General features: G+C 35.4%; 2 protein-coding genes across 3 annotated transcripts in view; one reads left to right on the forward strand and one right to left on the reverse strand.

The window, feature by feature from the left end:
- Nucleotides 1-3,554, forward strand: part of LOC106872508 (aminopeptidase O) — a 42,549-nt gene extending 38,995 nt beyond the window's left edge. For both annotated transcript variants that reach the window (XM_089357615.1, XM_089357613.1), the window contains exons 15-16: nt 1,273-1,359; nt 2,926-3,554. In XM_089357615.1, coding sequence (XP_089213741.1) covers nt 1,273-1,359; nt 2,926-3,069 — 231 coding nt within the window. In that variant the 3' untranslated portion in view covers nt 3,070-3,554. The remainder of the gene's footprint in view (nt 1-1,272; nt 1,360-2,925) is intronic.
- Nucleotides 3,555-5,097: 1,543 nt separating this feature from the next.
- Nucleotides 5,098-11,954, reverse strand: part of LOC106872510 (uncharacterized) — a 29,605-nt gene continuing 22,748 nt past the window's right edge. The window contains exons 4-6 of the mRNA XM_014919528.3: nt 9,839-9,886; nt 6,974-7,024; nt 5,098-5,390 (exon numbers count right to left, since the gene is read on the reverse strand). Coding sequence (XP_014775014.1) covers nt 5,245-5,390; nt 6,974-7,024; nt 9,839-9,886 — 245 coding nt within the window. The 3' untranslated portion in view covers nt 5,098-5,244. The remainder of the gene's footprint in view (nt 5,391-6,973; nt 7,025-9,838; nt 9,887-11,954) is intronic.

An 11,954-nucleotide genomic window follows, 5' to 3' on the forward strand; every position in this document is an offset into this window, starting at 1 on the left:
CTTCAAATATTCAGTCTAAATTAGGAACAGAATCAGTGGAGTCCAGTGAGGGTCTGGGTCATCAATATGTTATCAACAGAGGAATTGCATTAAATATACATAGTTATCATGAAGAAAAGATAGAGTTCAATGTCTTGAGGTGAACCTCTTTATTGAGGAAGAGAAATGAGTGTTCCTTGTGCTGCAGTTGGAATATATTCTCGTCACATTTCAACTTCAGCTCACAGAACTTTTGCTTTGCTTCTTTGAAAAGGAGTCTGAAGCCCAAAATATCTGCTCTTTTTCCTCTTTATTGTAATGTGATATATTTTAACTATATCACTTCTTGGGTTAAGATTAACTTTGTCTTAAACGTTACCAGAACAAAATTGCAGTTCAAGTCCTGCCTAAGTTAACTTTAACTTCTCATCCTTTTGGGATTGTTAAATAAATAAGTAGTACCAAAGGTGGTGAATTACCAGAATTGTTAGCATGCTAGGCAAAATGCTTAGTGTCTATCTTTATGTTCTGGGTTCAAATTCCACTGAGGTCGACTTTGCCTTTCATCCTTTTGGGTTAATAAAGTAAGTACCAGTTGAACACTGGGGTCGATGGAATTGACTTACCCACTCCCATGGAATTGCTGGCCTTGTGTCAAAATTTGAAACTAATTAAGTAGTACCACCAGTCAAGTAGTGGGGTTGATTGTTCTTTTTCTTTCTCACTAGAAGCAATTGGCGTCTAAACCTGGAGAGGATTAGATGCTGCCATGTTTAAATGATCAAAACATGCTGCATGTCATGACAGTGCCCTATGACTACATCAAGAGAGTTGAGGATTCTAGGAAAGAAGGAAGCTTCCATTGTAGATAAACTAAGTCTTATTTCTACTGGGATTGAGTCTGCGTTCTCCCATCTATTTTGTGTCAAAAAATTATTAATAGTGTATGTGTTTGTGTGTCTGTGTTTGTTGCCCCAACATCGCTTGACAATCGATGCTTGTGTGTTTATGTCCCTGTAACTTAGCAGTTTGGCAAAAGAGATCAGTAGAATAAGTACTAGGCTTACAAAGAAGAAGTCCTGGGGTCGATTTGTTTGACTAAAGGCAGTGCTCCAGCATGGCCACAGTCAAATGACTGAAACAAGTAAAAGAGTAAAAGAGAGTTCTATGCTGAAATTCATTTTAAAAAGATATATTTTTTTTATGTAATTTACATAATTAATTAATTTTGTTAATCATTTAAAGCAAAATAAATGAATGCATTTTTTTTAAAAATCATACTTTTTATTGCAGATACAGCATAGATGGTGTGAACTCATAATAAAAAATAAATATGCTAAATTTTATGGAGATATTAAGAATTTTCTCTTATATCATCAGGTAAGCTTAATTAAATCACACATAAACTGCTTTTTCCCCTTGAAATGGAAAGATTTGGCTGCTATTTCTTGCACACCCTGCTTCCACGTAACAGGTATTTTGGGTCCTTTATCGCAAATAGCTGTTATGTGGTAGCAGGGCATGCTAGAAATAGCATCCAAACCTTTGGCAGTGAGATATGTTGAATGCACTTGAAAGAAACCTATGGCAAAAAACTATTTCACACCAAGGTTACAAACGGGTCTTTTACAAAATATTTACTGTATTTTTGAAGTCATTTTCACTTAAAAATATTTTGCCCATCATAATGGAAAAGGTTAAAGTTTCTTCCCTTTCAGGGTTAAGTTATTTTTGAAGTATTTTCCCATTATGCACTGTTTTGGGTATTTATACCCACAAACACCAAATATCTCAATAACTACTGGTTTAATTTACGCGAAACTTGCTTTATTCCATTCATATTCACATTTCGGGGGCACCTTACTTTCAAAGTATTTTCCCATTATGTGCCGGTTTGGCTGTGTAACATCGCAAGCAAGCAAGCAGGATTGAACTTCACTTTAATGTATTATAGATTTAATCAGAAATGCAGAATTTTCCAAAATTTGATATTCTAAACATTCTAATCTAATATTTTGTACAAGCATAGTAGTGTGATTAAGAAGGTCACTTTCTAGCCATGTGGTCTTGGGTTCAGTCCCACCAAGCAGCATCTTGGGCAAGTGTCTTCTACAAAAGTCCCAGACCGATCAGTGCCTTGTGGGTGAAGTTGGTAAATGGAAACTGAAAGAAGCCCATCCTCTGGAAGATTGGAATCAAGGCTCATCACTTGTATGATTGTGTGACATTTACAACTATTGTGCAGTGTCAACACACAAGGACCACAAACACACACATACACATATGCATCATCATGCTGCTGCTGATGATATATGTATGTGTGTGTGTGTGTGTGTAGTCTTCAGTTGACATTGCACAGTAGTTACAAATGTGTCATTGTCATACAAGTGGTGACCTTTGTTTCCAATCTTCCATGAAAATGTGTCCAACCATGGGGAAATAATACCTTGCTTAGAAACAGGTGAAGGTTAATGACAGGAAGAGCATCCAGCTATAGAAAAATCAGCCTCAAACAAATCCTTCTGACTTGTGCAAGCATCTAAAAAGGGCCATTAAATCGATGATGATAATGGTGATGGCTATAGACACTTACAGTGTCATATTTATCTTCCCTGATATTTCAAACTAGTAGGTTATGGCCATACTGGAGTACAGCAGTCATTACATGAAAATTTAAATCTTTTTTGTTTGAAGTCATAAAAGCAGTAGCACTGGAATAAATAATACCTAACAATATTTAGTTCCAGCTATATTTGTTCTCAGTTCAAATCCTGTCTCAGTTGTTTTCCGCTTTTCTCTTTTTGAAATTCATAAATGTACCAGTTATATATTGGGTTGACGCAGTTAATTATTATAAATTTGTGGCATTGAACCATTGAAAGAAATTATTCATTTGAGACTGTAATTTTGTGTAATCTGATGTCATAACCTTTGTTTATTTTGTAGGCAATGAGTACATATTTATATGGTGAAATGGTTTTATCTGGTACCAAGAAACAGACATCCATTGCTAAAGAATGCTTTAAGGAACTTTTACCATACATGGAAGAAGATTTAAAGGAAACACTTCGCAAGATGATATTTGGTTGACATCCAAAGTGGCTTTAGAATTATTTTAATGGAATATATATATATATATATATATATATATATATATATATATATATATATATATATATATATACTCTCTCTTTTACTTGTTTCAGTCATTTGACTGCGGCCATGCTGGAGCACCGCCTTTAGTCGAGCAAATCGACCCCAGAACTTATTCTTTGTAAGCCCAGTACTTATTCTATCGGTCTCTTTTGCCGAACCGCTAAGTGACGGGGACGTAAACACACCAGCATCGGTTGTCAAGCAATACTAGGGGGACAAACACAGACACACAAACATACACACATATATATACATATATATGACGGGCTTCTTTGAGTTTCCGTCTACCAAATCCACTCACAAGGCTTTGGTCGACCCGAGGCTATAGTAGAAGACACTTGCCCAAGGTGCCTCGCAGTGGGATTGAACCCAGGACCATGTTGTTGGTAAGCAAGCTACTTACCACACAGCCATATATACATATATATATATATATATATATATATATATATATATATATATATATATATATATATATATATATATATATATATATATATATATATATATATATATATATATATATATATATATATATATATATATATATATATATATACACACACACATATATACATATATACATATATAGGCACAGCTGTGGCTGTGTGTTAAGAAGTTTGTTTCCCAACCACATGATTCTGAATCCAGCCCCACTGTGTGGCACTTTGGGCAAGCATCTTCTATTATAGCCTTGGGCCTTGTGAGTGGATTTGGTAGTTCACAAATTTAAGTATTCAGTACAAGATAGTTTTTAACATGTTTTTATTTAAACGACTTTTTTATTCCATGTTTATCGCATTCATTGTTTGCAATGCTCTCTCTCTCTCACGCTTATACTCACACACACATACCCCTCCACCACACATACATCAGGTTTGATTTCATTTTGAACTCACGTTGATTTCTGTACAAATTTTTTCTTTATTTTCTTGTTGCATGCCATGTTCAGCTCTATGTATTTGTAGTCAGTTGCACACGTTTGTTTTTGTATGTATGTTTGTATACATCCATGTATGTATGTGTGTGTGTCTGAATGAGTGAAGGAGTGTGTTTTCATGTATACGTATGTACATAAATACATATGCAATACATCTTTGCAAGCTCTTCTATACACCAGTATGCAAATTAAGTAACTCAGGTTATTATAGCAGCATTGGTGAAAGGGTAAGAATGCGTGTGATCGAGTGGAGGTATGAAGGTTATGAAGCCCATCCCTACCTCCATACACACCTGTGTGGGCCTGCATGCACTGGTGCTTGCATAGGCACACTTACTCATATACAGTAAATAAAGAAAATGAGAGAGAGCAAGAAACGACTCCATTGACAATGCCCAATATGTATGTATTTTCTATCATGTAGTCAGCGGGGAAGAGCAGAGCCCATGACCATTTTCAGGATCTCCGAGCTTGGTTAAGAAACTTCCACTGAATGTTTGCAACAGACGGTACTTCACTAATGGCACTTGAGGTCCACATGGTGGTTTTAAATAGGTTGACGAGTTAAATCCACCACATACATATAAGCCACGGCAAGATTTGCTCTGTGACTATCAGCAATAAAGAGTTTGCAGAAATGTGTTTTTGAGTGTATTATTTCTTGTATTTGATAAGATGAATCTTTTCTGAAATATTGGTTTCAAATATTGGAACAAGACAAAAGAGATGAAAGGCAAAGTCTACATCGGTGACATTTGAACCCAATATGTAGAGACAAATGAAATGCCGCTAAGTATTTTGCCCGGTGTGCTAACGATTCTGCTTGCTCGTCACCTTAATCTTTTCTGAAATATTAATCTGTGTAATGTAATACACTATCTTTACTCTGTTTTCATTGATTGACACCACATATATTCTGCCTAACTTCTCTCCGACATTGTTCAGCTTTTTTTCCTTTCAAACATAATGAATAAAACCAAAGCAAGGAACAAAATAATTTAAAATAACAATAAAGAGACATATTTCTTTAAATCTAAGTATTTTTAATAATTCTTGAAATTGCTATACATAATGAAGTTTGTTCCACTTTGTTTCCAGTTCATAAAGAGTTGGCTTTAGAAAATCAGATCAGTAGTTTGGAATTTGTGTTTTTCTGCAAATCTTTCCGTTTATTCAGACAAGGATGTCGCGCTTGACATGCATTTCAAACCGCACATTCTGTAGTCACTCTTGCAATCATTGAAGGACCGCTTGGAATCTTTGGCTTCCTTTGCACAACTAAGCAATTCTGAGACACACAGTCGGATATAGCAACCTGGAATTAAAAGAGAAAGAAGACAATAACAAAAAACATTATACCACCGCAAAAAAATCAGTCTTTTTAATCAAAGTTTATATAACATTTTCTTCGTAAGAATACGCAAGAAACTCGCTCTGCAGCCACGTGATTTCAGGTTCAGTCCCACTGCATAGTACCTTGGGAAAGTGTCTTCTACTGTATGTGTGTATGTATAGCGGGCTTCCACTCCATTTCCGTCTATCAAATTCGTTGGTCTGCGTGGGATAGTAGATGAAGACACTTAACTAGAATGCTGCGTTTTGAGACTGGACCTGAAACCGATTGGCTTACAAACAAACATACACCGGTGCCTGCACCTACGAAACCTGATGATACAGTAATAGTTTCACGTGTATTACCAAGGATCCCGTCATTGTTAGTTCGAATGACTGAGTGAAATCGACAGGCGTGTTCCATGTTCTTTATATATCACTCTCCTAGCAAAAAGGGCGTAATCGTATATAGAACGGTTTATAACATGGAATACAGTGCCAACGACGGAGTCATTGCATAGTCTCCAGACTGCTAGAATTGGCAGCAAAACCCACTCGTTAGCGTCTTGAGAAAATGTTTTAACATTTCTATATTAAAACTTTTTATTTTTTAATTATGAAATGGACGCATTTTATAAGTATTTTTTAATTTTTGTCAGCGTAATTATTCGTGGTAATATGTGTAAAATAAGAGGGCGGCGAGCTGGCAGAGTCGTTAGCACGCCGGGCGAAAAGCCTAGCGGTATTTCGTCTGCCGTTACGTTCTGAGTTCAAATTCCTTTCGGGGTCGATAAATTAAGTACCAGTTACGCACTGGGGTCGATGTAATCGACTTAATCCGTTCGTCTGTTCTTGTTTGTTCCCTCTATGTTTAGCCCCTTGTGGGCAATAACGAAATGGGTATTTCGTCTGCCGTTACGTTCTGATTTCAAATTACCCCGAGGTCAACTTTGTCTTCCATCCTTTCGGGGTGGATTAAATAAGTACCAGTTACGCACTGGGATCGACTTAATCCCTTTGTCTGCCCTTGTTTGTCCGTTATGTTCAGCAATAAAGAAAGAAATATATGTAAAATGAATTATTTGCTTGAAAATAGCCTTTTAAATATGATACTTTGAACTAACATGCTTAAGGTATAACATTTTACTTCGCTTAAATACGCTACTTTGAATTAACTATGATAAAGGTGAAATTAAACTTGTAAAAAGTTTCTAAAAGAACAAACATTTCTTTGAAAATCATTCTCATTCATTATCCTGCAAAAAATATCGATATTGAATTTGTATCTTTGAAATATATTAATTCTGCTTATAGTAAAAAAAATATAAGTGCTATCTTCAATACGCTTCAATGTTAAGTGGCCGCCAATGGATACATCTCTTTTATGTCATTGTATTTCTAATGGAAAGACTGCCGGCGATTTCCGATATCTCAATTCAATATTAGTGATTAAAAACAAATAATCTAATTTGCAATATAACTTAAAAGGCATGGAAAAATTAACGTTAACATGATTTTATTTCCTTCGTTTTGGTTGTTTCAAATGGAAAGGTAATTATTACTTACTAAAAAGGAATTTCGTCTGGTCACAGCGCAAATCTTCCAGTGATGAACGATCTAGAAGGAAATAAATGTGATGATATAGCTATTATTACAGATGTAAATTAGTTAATATGGAGGAAAGTTTGTTTCTAGCAATCATACAAGATGGAATAAGATTTTTATAAAAAGGATGGAGCTTTTGAGCTACTCATGTACACAAACACACACACACACACACACACGTATGTGTGTGTGTGTATATATATATATATATATATATACATACACATACATATGTACTTATAATATATATGTATGCATATACGTATACACATGCATATATACATATACATATATATAGACACACACACACGCTCACACACACACACACACACACACACACACACACACGCGCGCGCTCACACACACACATAATGTACGTATATGTTCTGGGTATGACTTTAAACTGCATCCGGTAGCGAGGCTCCGTTACGGGAGTTTCAGGGCTTTGAGAAGTACAGAACCATCTCTTAGCGACTACTGTCTCCAAGTCTACTTTGACCCTGAATAGCATCACATTTTAGGGTCCCAGCAATGGGTTAACTAGCATGTGAGCCACTGAGAACTTCTTTCTATGAGAAAGTAAACTCATATAAGAAACCTGAAGTGTAGTTGGACTCTGCTTGCTTCTATTACGCTACTGGTTTTATTGCTTTCTCTTTTTCTCTCTTGTTGTTCTCTTTTTCTCTCTTGTTGCACGTGACCATCGTCTATCTTTCTTTTCCTTCACAGACGTTCAAAAGATTGGACGTTTTCTTTCTCTCTCTTCTATCTTTTCTCTTTTCAAAGAAAATATTTCTCTCAACGTTCACCATTTTCCTCTCAATCTGGTCTAACGACCCACCATGTTTTTTTCGTTCGGTTTCCTTGTACGTCTTCACTGTCCTGTTTTTGTTCCCAACTTGGACCCTCCATAAATCCTAAATTTTATTTTGGAATTTATGGGAGCAACTGTCTTTGAAGACTCATATTGTCGTTGAATGCTCGAAATGAGACACCCGACAACTGATGAAGGGTCGTTCTCTATGTTTACTTGTCCTGTTTTCTATTTTTCTCTCTCATTGTTTGCGTATTGAAGTCATTGTTTTTTGTATTTCATGTTGTTTACACAGTTGGCGACGTCCTGTTCCCATATATGCATATATATATATATATATATATATATATATATATATATATATATATTTCTTGCTGCATAGTATGAATTCGTACAATATTTTGAAAGATTAAGAATATTCACTTTGGAAATCCCGCTTCTGGGTAAGCATTTCCCTAAGATATTTCACGAATGGCAAAAATATTGTAAAAAACTTTTTCTTCGAAAACTACTACATTGCTAATAGCAAAATATCAAATAATAATAATAATAATAATAATAATAATAATAATGATAATAATAATGATGATGATAATAATAATAATAATAATAATAATAATAATAATAACGGGCTGATTACTACCTAGCTCAGATACCAGGAAACCCCAAAATGGCTGAAGTTCAAAAGATAGTGCTCATGGGAACTGCCCATATCCTACGTAAAATACTGTCTATGTGATCTCAAATTTTAAAGCAAACAGATAATTTTCTTATGGTTTCTTAAATATTCACTAGAACAAAACTACAAATCCAAATATATGGTACCCTAGGCATAACACCTACATGAACTTCTAACTTGTTGTCTCTTGAGGTCTCTGGGTGAGACTTGGATCCAACTTGTACAAATGCAAAACAAAAGTCAAACATAAAATAATAATAATAATAATAATAATAATAATAATAATAATAATTTGAGAAGCTCAGAAAGTATATAAACACTTGCGTATTGAAATCGAAAAAAATGTGACATCTCAAGATGTTTACAATACCAGTTATTGTAAGAACACTAGGAATGATAAAAAAAAAAAGAAGTGAAAATTATTTGAGAATGATCCCTGTTTTACAATCCTTGTGCAAACAATTAGTGTGTGTTACTCGATACTGCAAATGACAGTTGATGCTTTTTCTCGAGTACGACATAAACATGTTGCTTGAGAAAAGCGAAAGAAGCGGGAGCGATACCAACACACTGAGACATGCGACATAGATTCCTCTACTCGGCTAGTGGTTCTCTGGCTAGACTGAATTTAGTAACCTTTTTTTTATAGCTGTTAACTATCTTTCCAGAATTTTCGGCCAAGCTATTCAGCAGGAAAAATCCACACACTTTCTTTCAAGTTTACCGCCTCCACCATTAAATGTCAGCCAATGCTGTTTGGTCGAGTTGTCTTAGTGTAAACGCTAATACCTTTTAAGGCAACATATTTCCTTTTATGGGATTGTTTTAACTCGTGCTTCTAGATTGGGAAAATCTAAGAGCAATGGTTCAGTTTCAGCTGGGGTTTCACTACAGGTTAAATGGACACTGGATTACATAAATAATAATGGACCTCATTCAGTTTCGATGACGAGTCCTACACTCTTTGATGAATTACTTTTTCATTTAATTACCACAAAAGACGTTGACTATTCCTCAGACTCTTATACCTTTAGCATAATTTCTCAGGCGGAATCAGAGCCATGAAATTGGGCCATTAAATTACTGATATAGTTTATCCGACTGATATAGTTAAATTACTGATATAGTTCATCCACACAGTTTCCATCTATCTAGCTTCACTCTTAAGGCTTAAGTCACCACTGAGGGTATTGTAAGTCTGAAATAGGTTGCAGTATAGAGTTAATGTGTTCACTGAACACACAGATATTTTATACATTTCATCTAACTTTTCAGAAAGCAACATAAACATAAACAAATATATTGAGTTAAGAGTGATAATAATGACACTTACCGGGATAGTCGTCTGTTAAAGGGATAGCCGATTTCTTGCTCCACCAAGCTGAAATTAAAACATGGGAGAAACATTCTCTTAGTAATATAGGTAAGTTAATGTATTCGTATATTAATCCATTAAAATATTCTTATAACGATAGAGGTGAACTTACAGGGTTCCAACTGGAACTGAAAATTATGTGCGCACATATCATCATCATCACCGTCGTTTAGCGCCCGCTTTCTATGCTGTTTGACTGACGGTTTGACTGGCTGGCAAGCCAGAAGGCTCACACCAGGCTCCAATCCGATCTGGCAATGTTTCTACAGCTGGATGCCCTTCCTAATGCCAACCACTCCGAAAGTGTAGTGGGTGTTTTTACCGTGCCACCAGCACGAGCGCCAGTCAGGCGGTACTAGCATCGACCACGCTTGAATGGTGCTTTTTACGTGCCACCGGCACAGGAGCCAGTCACGCGGCATTTCTCTCTCTTTCTCTGTTTCCTTCTCTGTATGTCTCTCTGTCTCTCACAAACTCAAATGTGTGTGTGTACATATATACGTATACATACATATATATATATATATATATATATATATATATATATATATATATATATATATAAATATATATATATATATATATATATATATATATATATATATATACGCATATGTACGTACGAATGTATGCATGCTTGTTTTTGTGTCGAGTTATGCATGAAAATAATTTAACATTAAACTAAAGGAGTACCTACTACTTTTTAGTAGAGAATACATCTATTAACTTTTACAAGGAAAAGTTTGACTGTGACTTCGAAGTTCATACGCACACACAAATATGCACATAACTCTCTTCTACGTAACTCGTACCATGAACATTCCATTCGTCAGCTGCCCATTGGAGTTCATAGTGATTTAGGCACTTACCAAGAGTATCTTTATTCTTTTGACCCACTCTTCTTATAAACCTCCTATCATCCACATGACCACCACACGAAATCAAGGACAGCTACAGCCATTTAGCGTTTATATATTTTGTTTATTTATTGCCGAAGATATATTCTTTTCTTTCAACCGTGGCCTTTATTCTACATACCATATCCATATCCATAATGGAGCATTTTTTTCCCTGCCCCCTGCGCAGTTCATAAATAACTGTTCTGTTATTCCTACAAAGTTCAGTGCTAACCATAAATGACTTCGTTGACTTACAAATCCCCGAACTGTAACACCCCTGAAAGTACAGTATACGTCCATCTTAATTTCTCACACAACTCCTCGAGTTTCTCCTATTCTGAGTGTCTTTCGTTCATGCGATACCTTCTCAAGGCAACGTCACCTTCAAAATCAGGACCCTTTTTGGTGAAATGAGACCATATTATAAGAACGAGACTATAGGACGTTATTATAACATCGCTTGGTAACAGATTCACCAGTGACTTCTAATTATTAACAGAGTTTTTGTTTTCGTTTACTCATCTCGCCTTATCTGTGCACTAAAATAAGTGTTGTTTGGGAATAAACATGCCTTAGATATTACCATATTCATTCAATCTTAATCCTATGACAGATTACAAGTGATGACAGATTGACAGATTATAACTTTTCTTGGCATTGGTTTTAAGTTCACATTCTTGGAATAATTTCTTCTGCCGAGCTAGAAGAGTTTGTTCTTGTTTACGTTTCTGCTGTTATCGTCCTTAAAATCCTGCGGTTGTGATAGCACCTGTTGTCATACGATTTCCATTCTTTGCGAATAATTTCTTGCACCTATCATATCCTACTCTTGAGCCAGCACAAAAAGAAGAGAATCGGCATACTCCGTCATGATGCTTATCTCCAGCTTGGTCAGGTATTCAATGGTAATAAATCATACGATTTCTGAGTTCAAGTATTGTATTAGAATTTCTTTTCAAATATCAATTCTAAAAGTAAAGAATATCAGCAAGTTCTAAATAAACAAAATACGAGGGGGTTTCCAAAAGAAACTGGAATTTTGCAATATTATTTTAATCACTTAGTTTTATGTTTACACTTTTATCGCCTTCAGAGTATTTTCCATTTGAAGCAATGCATCGGTCCAGATGCATTTTCCACTGTTCGAAGCTGTCCTAGAACTCTTTCAAAGTGAC

The sequence above is a fragment of the Octopus bimaculoides genome, chromosome 9 (assembly GCF_046866305.1).
Source record: "Octopus bimaculoides isolate indiv1 chromosome 9, ASM4686630v1, whole genome shotgun sequence".
In the NCBI taxonomy this organism is placed as follows: domain Eukaryota; kingdom Metazoa; phylum Mollusca; class Cephalopoda; order Octopoda; family Octopodidae; genus Octopus; species Octopus bimaculoides.